General features: G+C 29.2%; 1 protein-coding gene across 1 annotated transcript; it reads right to left on the reverse strand.

Moving 5' to 3' along the window:
- Nucleotides 1-2,329: 2,329 nt before the first annotated feature.
- On the reverse strand, nucleotides 2,330-20,126 carry LOC128386488 (serine/threonine-protein kinase BRSK2-like). Its single transcript, XM_053345525.1, has 16 exons — nucleotides 19,009-20,126; nucleotides 18,640-18,734; nucleotides 16,189-16,274; nucleotides 14,488-14,628; nucleotides 14,240-14,390; nucleotides 11,470-11,538; nucleotides 11,195-11,341; nucleotides 10,142-10,176; nucleotides 9,481-9,532; nucleotides 6,939-7,051; nucleotides 6,726-6,841; nucleotides 5,453-5,567; nucleotides 4,565-4,872; nucleotides 3,804-3,976; nucleotides 3,377-3,617; nucleotides 2,330-3,300 (listed from the first exon to the last, which is right to left on the reverse strand). The coding sequence occupies exons 1-16, from the start codon at nucleotides 19,112-19,114 to the stop codon at nucleotides 2,441-2,443; spliced, it is 2,808 nt and encodes a 935-aa protein (XP_053201500.1). The 5' UTR covers nucleotides 19,115-20,126; the 3' UTR covers nucleotides 2,330-2,440.
- Between the last annotated feature and the right edge of the window lie 620 nt (nucleotides 20,127-20,746).

The following is a 20,746-nucleotide window of genomic DNA, read 5'->3' on the forward strand; positions in this document are numbered from 1 at the left end:
AGAAGAAGAAAAAATTGAAACGAATAAAATTTCAAACTATTATCAAGCAACTTTATCGTTCTGAGTACCGTTATTTTTACTCTCTCTCTCTCCTCATCACTCTCATCATCATGAAAGTCAAATGCTTCAGACTTGAAGATTCAAGGTTAATCCTGTTAATCCTTAACTGTTAATCTTTTTTCCAATACTTTATGAAGAAAATCAAATCAATAATAATAGTAAACAGGTAAATTCAAGATTCTAACAATGAAAATGATGCTTTTCTCATCCAATGTTACCACTTTCAGCATTGTTAATGATCATCTTCATCAATTTATGATGAGGTTGATGATCTGAATAATGAGCATGATATGAAAATCAAATGATGATTATCAAATTGTGCTCATATCCTTTATCATGATTAACAATCAAATAATTAGAATTTCCCTTTTCCCAATCTTTTTATAAGCACCAACGTTGTTATTATTATCATTTCTTTCAATGGATTATTCAGATAATCGTTGTAATTTGAGAAACTTGACTAACCTTGATTATCATGATGAAGATTATATTTAAAAACAATATTATACAATGTAACTAAATTGTAAATTGCATTTCATCATCATAATTATAATAATACAACGTACTGAGGTCCAATAAGTTCAAATGAACATTGAAAAAAAAGATTAGTTCATAATGAAAGGAATCAATTTCTATCCCTAGTTGTATTATTATATTAGCATTGGTGAGAATTAAGAAAAATATTAATTTAAAATGGTGAACTAGAGATGAGAGTCAAGTTGATGGTTATACTTTGATTTTATATTGTAACAATTAATTGTATTAAAACGAGAATGATTCACTCATATCGAGCATGGTGCCTATCTGGATGTACTAGTATTTAAAGTGATGCTCAAGTGAGAGAGTAAGAGAGTGAGAGAGTAATGATTTGAAGATGAAATTAATGATAAATTGATATAAATGGTGAGAATCGTATCGATAGTATCGATATTCATAATTTTAATTGTATTATAATTAATGAAATAATGATCATTGAATACTAATAGATGAGAATCATTTTTGATGAAAAAAAGAAGATGAAACAGAAATATGAAGAGAGAGAGAGAGAGAGATTCAAATGGAGGCTGAATTTCATCACATGAATTATTAATTATTTCACTTTTTGCTTTTTCTTTGGTTGGTTGCGCCATTTGTTATCCAATTGGTACTGAGCACTGAGTTCTGTTTAGTCGTCGTCGTCTTATTTATCATTATTATCATGATGAAGACCAAATATCAAGCAGATAAAAAGAAGAGGAAAATTAAGAAGGAGAGAAAAATGAAAATCATCAGAATTGGAAGCTCGAATTTATTTTTTCTGCTCAATTCGAACTTGAAACTTTTGCAATTCAATTTGGTTGTTGAGGCTTTTGAGTTGTATTGTTATCGTGATATTATCATTATTGTAATAATTTATTAATACAAGGGTGTGGTTTCTTGTTTGTTGAGAGAGAGAGAGAGAGAGAGAGAGAGAGAGAGAGAGAGAGAGAGAGAGAGAGAGAGAGATTAATTTGAATAGAACACAAACAAAAATAATATCAGAATAATTTCGTATAAATGTTCATCGTTGGTATCATATCGTAATTAGTATCATCTGATCAATCCAAATGATGAACTTTAACATGAAGGTAATAATAATGTTCATGTTGAAAAGTTCATTTAGAGTTTATTTCTTCACCAGAAGTAAAAGACAATTAGAACACCTTAAATTTAGTTTACAATTAGCTAATTAAAGTAGTAATTAGTTACGAATTAGTGTCTAACAATATCTTTGTTTTGTTTTCAGCTCATCATCAGTTTTGGCTTTGAAGAGGCTAAGGTGTATATCTACATAAGGTACAAGGCAGAGAATAAAGAGAAAAAGATTATCATGACAAATGAGATGATGAGGATGAAAAAGTTCATAGTGAATGAGTAAAGAGAGAGAGAGAGAGAGAGAAAGTTAATGAAGAAGATAAAATGATGATAGATGAAAATATTGATGAAGATGCAAGAAGCTAATTGTTGCTCCTTGAGATTCTCAATGTTGATCAATCAGTTAATTATGGTTGATTCTTTTCTCGATGATTAATCCTAAATAATCAGGATTCCAACTGAATCAATGAATGATAATAAAAAAAAAGCAAATTGCACTCATATGCTTAATTGCAGTCAAGGTAATTAAAGGATAAAGGAGTTTGGTTGGATAAAGATGATAACAATTAGTGGGCAGGATAATGTTGAACCATTTCAATTGCAATGTCTTATTTTGATTTCCAGCTCTTTAAAATTAACTTTTTTTTTTGATCCAATTCAATTCAATTCAATTCAATTCAACTTGAAGTCTTAATTGTTGAGATTTAATTTAAATCCTTCATTGACTTGATGATATTTCAAACAAACGAAAAAGTAAAACGAAACATTAAACATTATCAGCCATTAGTTTATGATCTAAGCTCATTCGTCGGCCATTGGTCACTAGTCTCTCTCGAGTTGAATTGTTGTTACTTGTCAGGTCTCGATTGGATAAACCAATTGATAGATTGGCCTCAACGGGTCGGACAATACTGACCATGTGGGTTGAAGATGATGCCGGTGCTGGAGGTGGAGGTGGATTAGGACTGTTACCATTATTGATATTTGTCGTCGACGAGTTTGAACTATTTAGACCATTTAAACTCATATGATTGACATTGGATAGATTGGAGTTGATTGATGTTACATTGTTGATTAAATTGTTACTATTAGGATTTGCATTGTTGGATAAATTTGTTGATGTTGTTAAACTATGATTACCAATTAAATGATTAACATTGTTTGTATGGTTATTATTAGTATTATTATTATGGTTTGTATTGTTGTTATTAACACTGATCATGGTGTTATTTGTTGTATTAATGGTGTTGTTGTTACTGCTAACAAGACTTATGCTTATGTTATTGGTGTTTGGATTGGCACAGACAATTAACTTTGTATTATCCCGATCAAAAATATCGGTACCAGTGTCTTGATCTGATTTACATCGGGACAGGGCGCTTTTATTGGATAAACTTGTTGTGCTTGTTAACATTGGAGCTGCAAGACTAACGGTATCTTCAGCGCCAACATGAAGTCGAGTTGCAGTTGGTGAAAGGCTTCCAGAACCACATGATCCACATGAACTATCACTTAGATCACGAGTTGGCCGACGACCCATTCGAGGAGATAACTGATTAGTTCCTCGGCGGCCCAATAGATGAACTTGTAAATGGTCACAAATCCTTTTAAAACGACGAATCGGACCTGTTATTGTTTATCAATTTAATTGAAAATTTTCATTAATTCATCATTCATCAACTTATAATTTGTATAAATATACCTGATATCAAGGTGAATGTTATAGCATAAATTTTTGGTCCATTGTCGATAGAATCTGAATGATCTTTACCATTACTTGTTACTTTATCACTTACTCCCGAATGACCATTACCTGTTGGCCCTGCAGGAGTTATACTAACATGGAAACGGACATTTCTTTGAAACATTGCAGTATTTCCTGGTCTCTTATATTCAACCCTAAATGACATTGGAGATAGAACTGAATGACTTAAATCAGTTACCTATTAATGAGAAAGAGAGAGAGAGAGAGACAAGAAGGAAAAAGATTCGATTAAAAATTCTGATCGTATTCAATACTATCTCCACATGGTATCATTCATATATTATGCAATCTCATGAATATTTGATATTCTGAAATGAGACATGATACATTGAATGATCATTCTGGATTTTTATCTAATTCATACAGAAAGAAAACCATGGATAAGGTCAGCTTTAACAGCACTTAAAGGCTTATCCTTGACCAATAGAACATGAGTCTCGTCTCGTTCAGTTCCCATTAAGTTACCAAACCAGGAACGCTTGGTAAGTTCTGGTGATCCCTCTGGTGTAAAACTGGTCTCCTCATATGGAGATGGAACTAATTATAGTATATATAAAAAAGAAACGAACAAGAAGAAATTAGAAGATGAGTAAGGAAGAGTAGAATTGAAACAGGAGAAGATGAATAAACAGATAAGAGAGAGAGAGAGAGAAAGTAAAATCTTTGATTAGATTGATTGAGAGAAAAAGTGAGAACAGAGGAGAGAATCGATTTTTTTTTCTTCTCATCGAAAAGGGAAAATAAAAGTACGAAAGATAAGTGATTCTACTGTTATTAGGAATTGATTCAAGGCTGAGAAGAGATGAGAGTTAATGAGGTGGAACCAGCTGACCAGTTGGTTCATCAGTTGAACGGTCAATATATCGTGAATCTTGAGGGAAAATAATTGAGATGAGGAGAGAGAGAGAGAAAGGAAAAATATCCTGAGTATATTCATTGGGAGGTGAAAACTGGACCTGGGAGGTATAATTATTATCGAGAAGATTATCAGGTTATGCTTTTGTCTACAGGCTATTCTTTTAGGATAATCCTTTCGATTCTCTATCTCTCTCTAAGTAGGATTATATTATTCATATGATTCGAATCAATTTTAATATTAATATATCAAAGGTCTGATTAAATTACTTTGCATTTTCCTCCGATGAAACCTTGGACTTCCAAGGAAACTGTTCTTAAGTGTATTGAGACGAGATTTCCAATAAGGTTGAGATCCAAGCCCAGGTGAACCAGGAGGAGTATTAATTGGACTAGACTCCGATGAGGAAGTTGAAGTTCGTGTGGAAATTGGTTTAGGTATGTTAAGAGGCGACAGCAATGGATTATTGAGCAGACTTGAACTGTTTCCGGTTGAAGAGCCACTTCCTCGACGATTACGACGATTATGACTTGGAGTGCAATTAATATATACTTTTGAGGCAGAACAAGTACTTATACTGGTGAAGAAAAGAAAGAAGAGAGAAAATCTTTTTTATTACAAATTGCGAAACTTGAAATGATATAAATAAATTTCAACACACAGAATTGAAATGAATTCTCATTTAGAACCATGTAAACATGATGATATAATCATGACAGTCTAAGATCAACATCAAACTCAGCTCGCCTTCAATAGAAATGCCCTTGAATTTTATCATCAAGTCATAATAATCATCACTCTGTCTCTTTGTTAATATTTCTGGGAGTGAAATAAATACTAAAGATAACCTTGTTTTCATTTTTTACTCCATGATGATTATCATCATCATCATCATGATAACATTGAATGAATAACTCATAACCATTTTCTTTTCCTATTTCTCATTATTTTCTAGGTTAAACATGGATTCCTTTTTTTCCATAGAAAAAAAACCTTAAATATATTCAGAATCATTCAGTTGTCATGGTGACTTATACAGTATAATAGGGAACCGGTTTATTAAAAAAAAATATGATTCCAGTAATTCAGATCTTTATGATCACCATGAATTGAGATTAGCATTATCATGGAGTAGATTGAATAATCTGGATACTCACTTGAATGGATAACGACGAGGAGTTATCGGTGATCCATCACTTAACATATCAAATGAATATTTTGGACCAGATCGACTATTAGCTTGGCAGCTATCAATACGTTTCCGTGGTGGATCTATTATCATGATAATTCATGTTAAAAGATTATTAGAAATCGGTAATATTGATTATATTGATAAAAAAAAATTTTTTCTCGATACAATATGTTGAGATATTTCAACAGAATAGTGGTAATATTGGAAAGGGAAGAAAAAATCAAGCAAATTTATCACAATGATTATGATAATATTACATGAGCTCAGGATTACAGGTATATCTTATTGGTAAGATAATGATAATATATAAGTTGTAAGAAAAAAGCTATAATAATATTATTAGTTTGGTGGGAGTGAAAATGTCATGAAGGAAAAGGAAACTTGTGGGTAAAGGGAATCGTTAAAGTGAATGTGATTGTGTCAAGAATAATTGATGGATCATATTAACTGTTAGAATTTTTATTCTCTCTCATTCTTATTCTCTCTCTCTCTCTCTCTCTCTTCATGATCATCTTGTTTCCATGTATCAGAACTTTTCTCTCTCTCTCTCTTCATTTCCTATTTATCCTTCAACCTGTTTGTTAACATTTCCAAAGTTGAGTTACTCTGAATCTTTTGTTTCCATCTCAGTTGTTCAATCATGATGATGATGATGAACAATTTAGTTATTATTTTAACAAAAGCTTTGATATTATTTCATTTATATCATGTTACATATCATCATTTTTATATATGATTCTGATTTATTCAATGTAATAATTTTTTTCTGTTCCAAGATGATTCAGTTAATTATCATCACTGTGATATTAACACTTGAATTTGATAAGTATCTTTCATCCTCATCTCCAAAATCAACTTAATCATTAGATATTCATCTAAATTTTCATTTAGTTTTACTCTAATTTCACCAACAAATCAATTATATTAATCAAACAATACTCTCAACTCTTATATAATATTATTATTATCCACAAAGAAATGAGTAAATTTATTCATCATTCAATCTTATAGTTCAATCAACTAATCACTTATACTACAATTTAATAGTACACAAAGAGCAATAGTTCATTAATAGATTAACTTATATATATATCGAGGATAATGATGCTAATCAACAGAATCATTATTATCATCATCATGAGTATTTGGTGTAACCTGAAAGTTACAAATGCAAATACAAATAATAGTAAAATGAATGAATGAAATAAAGGAAAAGGAAATAACATTTCAATTGTTACCTGATTTAACTGATTCTGATCGATTCCTAATGATAACTTCAGTTTCATCTTCAAAGGCAGGTCGTCTTCTCTTCCGATCCAATAGAAGAAAATAAATCACTTTTTCCATGTTATGGCTTAATAAGTTAATAAGAGTAAGTTAAGAATAAGAATAACAATTAGAAAGTGAATAATTAGAATCAAGATGAAAAGAGAAACAATTAATTAACTTACTTTGTACTAAGAAGCTCTCGAAGTAGTTTATCTTTCTCCTTAAAACATCCTAATGAAGTCATATTGGATAATACATCAGGATCGAGATCATCAACCGAGGGGATTATATGAGTCTTAACACCGGAGAGATAAAATTGAATAAATTAATAACTTGATAATGTATATAGTAAACAATTAGAAACATTTCCATTAGGGAATATGAGATTATCAATATGAAGATATGATTAGGAATCAAGTGACAAATGATCATTGACAATAAGTAAACAATTGAGAGAGAGAGAGAGAGAGAGAGAGAGAGAGAGAGAGAAATGTAATTGTGATGAGAGAAAGTGAAAAGCTAAATATTAAGAGAAATAGTAAATTTTATATTAATCATCATGAATTGAGAATGTTTCTTTTGCTTATTGATAATTCCTTCAAGGTTAATAGTATGAAATTTTCATGGGGAAAAAGTGATGGATTTCATGAGAAAATGATTATGATGATGTATACAGAAAATAACATGAAACCTTAATAAAGAAATTGGTTTAAATGTTATCGCTTAAGGCGAAATGTAATTTACAGTTGAGTGAAAAATATATCCATCTATTCAAAGTTTACTTGATCTTCTTCCTCCTGTTTCTTTTCCCATCTTCTTTAATCATCATCTCTCTTTTTCATCTTCCATCGTCTTCATCACCATCTTCATCTTTATCTCCAGTCTCTCTCTCTCTCTCTCTATTTTTCTCTTTCTTTATCAGTCTAAAACAGACAGAGGAAAAAAGATATTACTTTATTTACTTTGAACCATTTTCTGTCTACTAAGCGATCTCCTCATTTATCTCTGTCTACATCATCCTCATCTTCATCTTCTTCTTCCTCATCATCACCATGTCTCTTACCACACTCTTGATATTATGTTAACCGTTTTCTTTATCATCTACTAACTGTAAATCTTGAGTTTATATTTTTTTCTCTCTCCGTTGAAATTTCATTCGATTTTACCTGAAATAGATTTTCATGGAGAAAACTTTTTTTTTCATTCAATAAAAAAAAACAAACTCTGTAAACATTGAAACTTTTTCTTTCACATTACAACAATTCATTCATAGAGTTGAAGAGTAATGAATTTTGTCAGTTGATTCACTTTTCTGGTCATGAATTTTTTTTTCTTCTTCTTCTTCTCTTTCTCCAGTTACCTGAACCATTTCAAATTCATCATTTTCGAGCCTGTAGGATATTTGATTGTTCAAAGGGCAGATCAATCTATGGATTCAATGCTCATGAATGTTCAGTTCTCACAAAGAAGAAGAAGAAAAAAAAATGAATTTCTTTTTTTCGTTCAAATGACAATTCTAATGTACTCCAATCATGGGAATAGACTCACGAGTGAATCAATATTAAAGATGAACGATAATTTATATTTGATAGTAATGAAAAGAAAAGAATTGAATTGAACCGGTAAGGGGAGAAAATATTATCCAAACTAAAGGTCATTTTCTTAGGGTCAAGGTTGTAAATTGTAAATCGATTCATTGTTATTCAGTTTATATCTATTGTTCATGGTAATTTTCTCATTCTAAATCAACTCATGGAGAATCAGTTGAATGTATTTTTTCAAATCTATCGGTCAATTTGTTGAGCAGAAAATTGAAATTTTTCTTTTGATATGTGATAACATTTTGAGAACCGGTAATTAATCAGATCCAAGGTAAATATCAGAATCAAATGACCACTTAACACTCGATGGTCAATTAGGTGTATTCATTATGATAGTGATAACAATTTCAAGATAATGGTTGTGATAATAAAGATAATTTATCAGTCGATTGATATTTAGTATCAGTGGCATGTAAGTAATCAGAAAAAAATCATTAACACCCTTGATCTTCATGGTAAAATAATGATACGATAAGATTTACACTGATTTGAAGGGAGAGAAAAAAAAACAAATGATAATCAAGGTGAGATTTAATTTAATTGATTTAGATTATTGGTTAAAAGTCATTCAACTTTTACGATTAATCGATGAAAAGTTGCCAACTCATCATGATTCAGTTTGGAAGTCAAATATTCGTGGGTCTGTCAGAAAGTAAAACTAACCGAACATTAAAATGTTCAACCTTTTATAATGGATTTCAAGTATTGTCCATACTGAAGGCTATCGGATAATCATTAGCTGGGTATCAAACCATGAGGCTGAATTTGAGAGAGTAAAAAAAAAGGTAAAAGAAAAGAGAAACTATCAAAGTTTCAATAAAAAGTATTTATCCTTCTTATTCAGGATAAATTCAGTTCAGGGAAAGTATTTGGATTCCCATTTCAAGGGTAATTTCTCAAGATTCAGATCATTGGTTTTCACAAGTTACCAGCAAATAGAAGGAGAAATTTAGCAACAACAAGAAATATAAAGTTCCAATTCAGTAGAAAATTTTATATATTCTCAGGTTCAGATTTCATTTCTCTCTCATCATGGGTTTTATTTTTTCTTTTTCTTTCTCTCTTTTTCGTTCTTTCTTTTGACATTAAGGTACAAAAAAAGAAAGAGAAAACAAATTCTTACCTGAACCACTTCCTTCATAGGCAATTCTAGTTCCAGTTCAGCTTTACTACCACTGGTTCAATGAATGGAATCACCATGAAAAGGAGAAAGAAAGAGATAAAAAATGAAACAGAATAAATATAATCTCAGAATTATTGGAATTATCCTAAGATCTGAGACATTTTCCTGTGGCTTCATCATCATCATCATCATCTTGTTAACGTTACGAGAAATTTTCTTTCCATTCTATCTGAATCATTTCTATCATCACCAGTTTCAATATTGTTGAATGTTTATTCAGCTCATGGTGACAGTTTTCATGATGATAATACTAATATCCTAATATATACTGAGAGTTTCTATCTTACAGCAACTTTATTTTTTTATATTTCACTGAATCAATATTATCCAATCCACTTGATAATCTTTTAATATCTATAACATATCAGAATCTGTTATCTTCATACATTAGTATCATTCCAATGACAATTATAATTGATTATAAAACTAATTGCTGTTAAGTGTCTAATGGTAAACAATTAAGAAACAAATCAAATGAAAGGAAAATAAAACATAATTCCAATTAGATGAACAAGAAAATTTGAAGAAACATTGATCAGCAATCTAATCGATTCAATAACAAGAATAAAGTTCATTTGGATTCAGAAAATTCAATACTCACCCTGTTACCCATGGATGTCGAACTACTTCTTGGAGCTAATTAATATCGAGAGAGAGAGAGAGAGAAAGAAAAGTTCTCATATTAATTAACATTGATGAGGTAAAAATTGTATTCCAAAAGTTCAGTGGGAAAAAAACTCAAAGAAAAAGTCATGAACTCTATTCAATTAAATATCTTAATCCGTATTATCCTAAGGTTAATGAATGTTAATAGCGAATTGAGATTCTATCATATTTTTTATTCATCATTTTGTCCAAAATTTCATCAATTATTTATGGATTAAGGTGAGTTTTTGTTAATCAGCTGATTCTCTGAGAATGAAACTTTCATCATATGAAATAAACGCTCATCATTAAATTAAATCAACTTTTCTAAAAATAGATTAACTTTCCAATGATCTATTATTAACTGTTTGCATTCAGGTTAATAAATCAAATTGACAGAAAATTTATAATAGATAATTAATTATTTAAATCAACAAATTTAACCTTATCAATTGGTGAAAGTTAATCATCTACAGTCAACAGAAAGATTGACAAGTTAACTTACTCAAGAAAAATTGAATTTCATGAATGATGAACAAAAATATTGATTCACAACTGAGTTTACTTTTTGTTTATTATTTAATCATCTTGATTCAGAGGAAAATGAGAGAGTGAGTGAGTGAGAGAGAGAGAGAGAGACTGAAATGATCTATTATAATCTTAATCGGATTACAATTAGATTAGTTGAATAATCTATTATCATCATGGATGATAATTTATGAATGAATAGAAACTATTCAATTTGAAATCGAACTTTTTTTTCTTTCTCTTTCTCTCTCTATTTATGTTTCCAATTTTCTGATTTTCTCTTTGACTCAATTTCATTTGATTGAACTCAGGGAGGTTTCATGGAAATGGATCACATGATCATGACATCGAACAGCAGGAAGTTTGAACTTGAAAAGAAAACTTTTTATTATCCATGTTAATAGGAATTATATATTTTTCTTTTTCAAATTCAATAGAATTTCCTAATAAATGTTGTACATATAGAAAATAATATACTTACGGTCATTCGTTTATTCGTATCAACCTCGATCATTCCTCTTAGAAGATCTTGGCACTCTGGTGGAACAAAATGTGGAATATGAAAAACTCCTCTTTTCACTTTCTCTAACAATTGTCGAAGATTATCATCATCGAAAGGTAAAGCACCCTGAGGGCAACAAAAAGAATCAGCAAGAGAGAGAGAGAGAGAGAGAAAAAAAAAGAAAAGGAATAAAAATAATTCCAAGTGTCTCGAAATTTGAAATTAATAGTTGTACATATAAATCATATACGAACCACTAAGAGAGCGTAAAGTATTACACCACAGCTCCAAACATCAGCTCGTCTTCCGTCATATTTTTCACCCTGAAAAAAAGATAAAAGAATAAGAATTAGGTGAAATCAGAATTCTGAGAAAATTCTGTTTTACTTGGGATAAAAGTTATAGTAAATGAGGTGATAAATGTTATCATGATAATAATAAAGATTCTGCAATAATCTTCTATTGGCCTATTACTTTCATGAGAGTATTAAACAATCAACTGAATAATAATCTAAGAAATAAGATTAACACCGAGTTTAGAATCAGGTGGGAAGATGATATTCTTGTCACATTCAAAATTCTCAAGATGTTCCGAGGTTTATATTCATATAATATACATGAGAAGCCAACGCCCTGAGAGATACATTTTCTTTGTATCATTCAAATGGTTCTCGATGGAAAATTTTTATCTAATCTTATCTATGAACAAGAATCAACAACAAGATTGTTATCAGAATCGAGATAGAGCTTCAGATAATTTGAAATTCATGTAAACATGATAGGAAAAGAGAGTCAGTTTGAGTTGCTATCACTTCGCGGATTATATTTTTCGATACAAATTCAGTACCACACCCGTTATTTCAATTCGTAAACTATCATATAAATAAATAAGAAAAGGACAAATTCGATTCCATGTAATCTTTCATCTTAATGACCAAAGAAAATCTTGTTAAGACCAAAGTCTTTATTAGAGATGAGCTTCAAATCTGATCAATAGGAGAAAAGATTACATGTTATCGAACTTTTTTTTTTGCTTTCGAACTTGGATCCAAAACCGATCTAAGCCTTTCGAAGGATGGAAAAATATTCAACCCTTTATAACTTGATTATCTGATATTCGATAGATATATCGTATCTTAATCTTTGATAGATTTTAGAATTGATTGTGAAAAAGAAAAATAAAAGTTCAATGACATGGTAAGAGAAAATGAGACTTTTCTGTATTATAGATTATTGAAAATTCAGTAAATAATCAAGATTATAAGTAAACTTTATCAAAAATCTTTACTTTTCCTCATATTTACATGGAAGATAAAAGTTCTGATTCAGTTGTGATTCTATTGGAAATGTTTAGATGAAGTTAATCAGTGTTTTGTTACTGTAGTTACCAAATAACAAGATTTAATCAAAATTAATGGTAAACATAATGATCCTTATCACGAAAAGGAGCCAAACAAAATTTGAACCAAGAAAAGTTTTCAAAACAAAGCAAAAGTAAAGATCCAATGTCCAGATAGTAGGAGAATGACCAATACATATAAATAATAATAATAATAGCATCTCATGAGTAGAAGTTGAATTGTAATTAATCTAATCAAATAATAATGATAATCATTCAAGTGATGGGATGATGATAAAAGAGGAGAATAATAAAAAGAGAGAGAGAGATAAAAGAATAAGATGAAAAGGAAGAAGATTCTGATTCTGATTCTGATACTGATTAAGAAGCTGAAGAATGAAAGTGAGATTATGTTGATGATTAAGCGAAAAGTTATAGATTCTGATTTCGATTCTGATTATGAACAAGATGAAGAAGATGCTGAAGATTAACTCGAATGTGAAAGAAAAGATGAAGATAAAAGTTCTGTTAGAGGTTAAGGTTAAGGTTAAGGTGAACATCTTCTATATTCTTACATGTAGAATTATTTTTCGAATTTCAACATTTTATCATGAAACTTTTTCTCTTCTTCTTCTTCTTTTTCCGTCTTAAATCTTAACACTACTTTAGATTAAAATTAATCGAGTTCAATTACTATTAATATACATAAGCGAAAGGTGGAAATTTTCATTTCAACACATTCGAAGTTGAGTAAAAAGTATAATCATCATTATAATGGTAAATTGTATATTCGAAGAAGAAACAAAAAAAAAGATGAATTAGTTAATTGTGGTAGAAAATTTCTCATTCGCTTGGAATGGAAATGTTAATTTCAAGTTAACAATTAAAGTCAAACTTAATTTACATGTAATAATAATATAGTTTAACCATAAGAATAATGTTATTCTCGTAATCATGAAAGATTAACTAATCTATTTAAATCAGTTCGAGAAACATTTAGTTATTATAATTGTACAATTTAGAAAGACGAAAAACTTTTTCTCCGTCCTCTTCGAGTTACGAATTTTGTTCAAGACTGAGAAAATATTATTATCATGCTAATTATTAATGGATAAATGTTTCTATCAAAAGTGTAATGGATTCTGTAAAAAGAGTAAATTGTTGATTAGTTTAAAGATAATTAACTAATTTTCAGATGATTATATAATACAGGATATCTAAAGGTTTGATAACAGTTTTTTTCCCCTGGAAAGGTGAAGTCAAAATTCAGATTCTGTATTGTTTTCTGAATGTTGATAATTGTTTAGTCAATTAACATGATGGATAATCAATTTAACCCAAAACAAAAACAGGTAACAATCAAATCTAATGGTATTACGATTAGTTGTTCCAGTTTAGCTTTTAACTAACATGTTAATAGTTAGAATTGGGATTCTATCTGTTCTAATAATATTGTTCAATAGTGTTAATCAATAAAATAAATCATTTCGAAAACAAGTCACGTGGATGTCATTATTATCATTCTCTGTCTATTTTTTTTCCTGGTCATTTTTGTACATTGTTATCGAGTTCGTTTACTGGTCAGTTGTGATTTAGAATCAAGAATTTACAATTAGTTTGTTTATATATATATATGATAGGAAATGATTGATTTAAAATTAAATAATAGATGACAATACACATACCCTGATGACCTCTGGGCAAGCATAATGTGGTGACCCACATGAGGTTTCAAGCATACTGCCCTCGATCTGAAGGGAAGCCATTCCGAAATCAGCAATTCGTATATTATTTTTTTCGTCCAACAATAAATTTTCAGGTTTTAAGTCACGATGGCTGTTGATTAGTTGACAATATTAAACAGTTATAATCTCTCTCTCTCTTTTTCTTTCATTTAATCTATTGGATTAGCAAGAATGAGGATTAAGCTTACCATATGGAATGACTGTGGCAAAAATCAAGAGCCGAAATAATTTGACGGAAAAATCTTCGAGCCTCTTTGGGTGTAAGGCGACCTTTTTTAACAAGATAATCAAATAGCTCTCCCCCTGAAACATGTTCCAAAATCAGATACCTGGTGAGATGAAAGGAAGAACAATTAACTAATTAGTTGATTGATATCAGAATCAAATAAATGATCAACATAAACATTTGCTCTCTCTCTCTCTCTCTTTAAAATTGAATCCATGATAAAGATTATCAATGAATCTTTAATCTGATGAGATGAGTAAATGATCTGAACAGTAATCAAACTGACAATTATTGTTATTAATCATGATTCTAATTCAATATACATTAATCATGATAATTCTGATTGATTAATTTTCACCACAATTTGAGATTGACTCTAATTACTTTGTATATAAAAGTAAATATAGAAATGTATTTATATACACTTTCTCATTTGTAATAAAATAATTCTGACCATTGGTCAAGTAAAATTGGAAAGAATATGAAAAAAAAGTGTTGAATAATTTAATGATAATAATACTTTGATTCTGAAAGAGGAACATCATCATTTCATATTGATACTCATTTTCTATTTTTATATAATACACAGAAAATGAAACATTTTCTTTGGTCAGTTCTCTATGTCATTAATCTTGGTCAAGTTAATGATGTAAAATTGAAATATGAAGGGAAAAGGATAAAAACTAAACGTAAATCAAATGATGATAATCAAACAAAATCAATCAAAGTATCGTAACCACAAAAACCAAACAGTTAATAATATAACTTTTCTCACTTATATATCATCATGAAGGTGATGATGATGATGATGATGATTATCAGATGAGACAGAATAAAAAAAAACAATACTTGTAATCTTAGTATTAACTGAATCAACAAACAATTATGAAGCTAAATTGTTCATCATTGATAATGACAGTAACTGTCATAATCTTAGATTGACTCGGTTGAAAATCAATTTACAATTATATCAATTGTTTACATTCAATCAATCATAAATTTCCTATCGATGGATACCTTGAGCTTCCAATGGGATACTCTGAAAAATTATCATTACCACCATCAAATCATGATAATAATCAGGTAATTAAACCATGACTTCAAGTCAACTTTCACTTTAAATAACCATTGTGATAAATAAACAATGTAAATCTCATTATAATCGTGAGAGAGAGAGAGAGTAGATATTGTGATTCAATATTTAAGCTCACTTCCTATTTAGGAACAGCGATTTAGTTAATTCATCCTCATCTAACCTTAATATCCGGTTATCACGCTATCAAATAGCCTTAGATGATAAAGATGATGATGACAGGTTAGAATCAAAATAAACATTAGCCCTCGAAAATGTTTAGCCTCATGTAATTTTCAGGAAATTCTGATAATCATTTAGTATTATTATTATTATTATTATTACTTTTTTAGTTTATCCTCGATAAATGAATGTTACTAATCAGGATCAGGGTATTCAAACCAGCATCCGAGTTTAGATATAAATACAAATAGATTGTAATGTTTATATATATTTTTTTCCAGCCATTATCATGATTAGCAATCAATTATCATTAATCTAATCTTTCATATCGTTATCATGAATTTTACCTTGATCATCATTAAAGATATTGATTTTTATTTTCAACTTGATTCCCTTTCCAATACTTACAAATATTTTTTGTTTTCATAAACTTCATATAAACCAAGTACATGGGGATGTTCAATGAGCTTCATGATTGCAATTTCACGTTCAACCTGAAAATAAACAGATTCATGGGGAAAAAAAATCAAGATTAATGTTGAATATCATTTGAAATCGAGTTGAAATCATAGATGGAAAATCAAATTTTCTAAATAAAAGTTAATTGTTATTAGATTTTCACCTTTAACAAATTCAAGTTGATTAATTTGAATACATTTCAATTACTAATGATGATTCTTAACTCTCAATCTATTTGATATTCATTTAATTATAGTTAACAATCAATGAGATTAAGGGATAATATAGTTAATTCAATCAATTTTCCAAAATTGATTCTAACTTTTTGTAGGAATGATGATGATGAGAATAGTAAAAAAAAATAGAAGTTCAAGTTTGATTGAATTCTCATGGTAATTGTTCAATGGTGAATTGTTGATTCTCATTGGATTGGATAATTAATTCTACAGTTAATCATCACTAATCAAAATACAATCAATTGATCAGAATAGTTCTGTAAGGTTGGAAGGAAGAAGAAGAAGAAAAAACTTCCATCGAGTTGATTTAATAAAAGAATCGAAGGTTCATTTTCAGGGGAAAAGTTCTGAATTCGATTATCAAGAAAATGATCGTAATTTATGTGAATCTAATTTCGTATACAATTAAAGAAAATAAATTTCGTCAATTTTATCACACATCTAATCAATCTTATCATTATAAACTGTTGTTAGTAACTTGTGACACTTTAATTGTAACAATTTAATGGTAAATAATTAAGATGAGATGAATTAGTTAATCGCGTGATAACTTTGTATCTCAATCAAGTAATACAATTAGTTTCTCATCTTTATCTAAATGAAAAAAATAATTGTCAACAATTAAGAAAGTGAGAGTAACTTGATTAGTTTAAACAGTTGACAATTAAAAATATACTAATTAAATCTCTTCATAATTAATATAATTGTAGTAATGATTTGTTGTTGTTGTTGTCTATCTGTCAAGTTGAATCATATGTAATCATAACAATCAGGCAATTTGTTAAAAATGTTCAGTGTGAAGATTAATTGATTGATTTAAGTTGGAAAAGTTTCAAGTTGATTAATATTTTCCAATTGTTTACAATTGACAAATATGAAAGTTAATCAATTGATTTGGAAGCAAAGAAACAACAAAAAAAATTACATCACTAGTTGTGTATTGATGGTTAATTGAAGATATGATTAAATGTTGAAATGTCCATGAGACTTGATCAGGTTGATACTTACATGGAATTGAATTTATATCATTAAATAATAAAAGTGTAATACAATATGATGAAAGGATAGAATTGAAAGAAAATACAGAAAAAGAAGATGATGATGATGATGATGAAGATGATAAAATAATATGAATGGTGGACATGAGTGAAGATGAAAGTTTCCTCGAATATATAAAAAGAGTCAACATGAAAAACTGGATTCTATCAACGGGATAAGTTTCAATGAATTATAACAAAAGATGTAATGTGAAGGACGTTTACAAGGCAGAATGAGATTGCTTGTAAGAAGAAGATGATAAGGATGAGAGAAATGATGATAAAGAGAGAGAGAGAGAGAGAGAGAGAGAGAGAGAGAGATTGTGAGACAGACTAAGTTGTGAATATAAATATAATAGTTAGAACTTGATTCACTTTTTCGTCAACGATCGATAGAATCGATCGTCGAATGAAACAAAACTAAGAATGATGAATAGAAACGTAGTGAGAGATGAAGATGAAGATAAAGATATTGATGTAAATGTATTATCATCATCATCATCATGGATAAAGATGCTACCGTTTCAGGGGAATTTCAACATTATGGTGGTTTTCTTATTTTGTTCGGTGATCATTCCAACAGAATGAAAGTTGTCAGAGAAAAAGTTGGAACTCAAAAGTATAGTAAACGATATTACGTTGGTTGAATTCTAACAGGGAGATATTATTATTTTCTTCTTCTTCTTCTTCTCTTTATTATTATTATATGTTTCGATTAATGTTCTCGTACTTCATCATCAGCACTTGATCATTTATTTTCTTTCTCATTTTTGTTTTTCTACAGAATTTGTCTGATGATTATTTTAACTTTCAAACTATCAGGTGAATCTTATCAACTATTCCTGAAAGTATAACACTTCATGTTCAATAGTTGTTAATATTAATTGAATCTTTCAATTCCCAATTCAATTTCTAATCTTGATCAACTTGAATCAACTTTTTTTCACTCTCTCTTGTTTATAAGGTTCAACCTATTGTTCAATTGGAAACCATAACAATCTGATCATGATGTGATTACTCTGATTTCATTGACTGGTGATAATATTATATTATTATTATTATTATATTTGTTTTTCCTTCTCATTTTTAATTTGTTTTTCCATGAAAATTGTCAAATAATTACTTACCTTTTGTAATACAGATTCGGAAAGTTTTTCTCGATTGATTATTTTAACTGCGACCTTTTTACCGGTAACACAATGAATTCCAAGTTTAACCAATCCTGTTAATTATGATGATAAATTGAATCAAATTAGAACATTTAATTATCATTTTATTGGTTAATAACTTTCTCGATAAACATCATCTTATAATCATGATCAATATCATTTTATGTTTTGATTGGTTCAAGTTTCATAGTTGATTATTATCATCATTTATGTCATGAGAAGCTTGAAATTTACCATGAAAACATATTGAAGGTTTTCACTTTTATTCATCTCAATGGAAATTATTTCTTATGTAGTAATATAAGAATAATATTATTAATGGCTTACCTGTTTGACCTTTACCCAAGGTCTTCTCAAGTCTGTAAGGTCCAACATATTGATAATGATGAAGGTCTCTCTCCTCTCGAGCATTTGATTCTCGTGTTGAGGACATGATTTAATGACGATTTCGTTTTTCTCACTTAATTAACATGTAAATTATATAATTACGATTCTGAGGATTTGGTAGAGTGAGTGATTGAGAGAGAGAGAGAGAGAGAGAGAGAGAGAGTAATTGTGACACGAGAAAAACAATTAGGATGAGATGTTGATTAGCTTTATTTTGTTTTTGATTCCATTCATAAATACTAATCTATTGACGATGATGATGATTTAATTTCATTGTTGGCAATCAAATGAGAGAGAGGAAACAAAAATGACAATCAGCTAATTCAGAATTGAGGAAACATTGAGAATTATTTTCTCAATTATTATTCCAATTTGATAATCACCGTTGGTAAAACAATTCAGGTCAATTTGTTGATAATTGTGATGATGATTTAGTTGATTATGTTGTTGACAATTTACTAAACTCACACGTTCACACGTCAATTTGAAAACAATGTCATTTTATTGATCATCTCATGAAATTTTCGTAGTGTAAACAATTAACTGATTTTCTGGTTTTAATCCAACAAATCTTTCGATTCCTGGTTATTGGCTCATCTGAGATTAGCAAACATTGGGAAACACTGATAACAATTAGATGATTATTGATAATTGATCATTGTTTCTATCATCACATAAACATTGATTAAATTGTTGATTGTTGATTGTTGTCGATGATGATGATGATGATGATGATACATAAATAGTAATTGATTTAGACGATTAGTTTGATTATGATGGTATTTCGATTGGTTTGTTATGAAAAGGAAAAAGAAGAAGAAGAAATAAAATAGAGGTGATAAAGAAGACAAAGAAGATGAGAGAATGATAAAATAGAATATTTGAAAAAGAAAAACACCAAATTCTATTCTATTTTATCATCTCTCTGGTTATTTTGTAATCTACAAGATGAGATGAGTTATTGAATGTAGAATGTAAAAAAAACCGACCTTAAGATATGCTCGAGGTCACCAATGAGTAGCATCCGTGTTCATTTGGTATCAAACAAAGTTCAACCCAAAATCATAATAACTATTAATAATTCTGTTGGTTATTCTGTTTCCCTTTTCTTCCCTGTAAAACTCAGGGAATGATCAATATCTTGGTGTTTATCAGAACTTAATAGATGGCGACACTTCACCTTCGAACTATATAATTCGAGTTATCATTTTTTTGGGTTAATTCGAAGACTATTTTTTGTTGCGACCTTTGACATTGTGACCTTTCGATTGGAGAATCAATAGTTTTGAGGGGAAAAAAAGTAAATCAATTAATGGTAACAATTAAAATCTTTCTCGAGTTTAGAACATTAAACTTATCGAGGTTCGAATGGTTTTAAAATTCATGAAATTATTAATTCATGGAGAGATAATTGAATTAAACTTTTTTTTCAGTAAAAAGAATTAATTATAATTTGATTAATTATGAGAATCGTTTTCTTTTTGCTAGTTAATTAATTGATTCTCTTTGAATTAGTTAATTTTTTTTTAATAAAATTTTTATTCTCTTTATGGTTATATGTTCAATTGTTAGATGGCGTAACTTGCTTATCGTCAATTTTGTCTATCAAATTGATTAGAAAACTTGTTTATCTTTTTAATTGTGTAATTAATTAATTCAAATGTGTATCATGATTATG

Source organism: Panonychus citri, unplaced genomic scaffold (genome assembly GCF_014898815.1).
Source record: "Panonychus citri isolate SS breed McGregor unplaced genomic scaffold, ASM1489881v1 Contig00072, whole genome shotgun sequence".
Classification (NCBI taxonomy): Eukaryota; Metazoa; Arthropoda; class Arachnida; order Trombidiformes; family Tetranychidae; genus Panonychus; species Panonychus citri.

Excerpts from the sequence above, each read along its gene's own strand:
- LOC128386488 (XM_053345525.1), bottom strand. The coding sequence starts at position 19,114 with ATGTCCTCAACACGAGAATCAAATGCTCGAGAGGAGAGAGACCTTCAT. Across the intron at positions 14,391-14,487 it reads TGCCACAGTCATTCCATATG|CCATCGTGACTTAAAACCTG; the intron begins GTAAGCTTAATC and ends ACTAATCAACAG. Across the intron at positions 3,618-3,803 it reads TTATCCATGGTTTTCTTTCT|GTAACTGATTTAAGTCATTC; the intron begins GTATGAATTAGA and ends TCTCATTAATAG.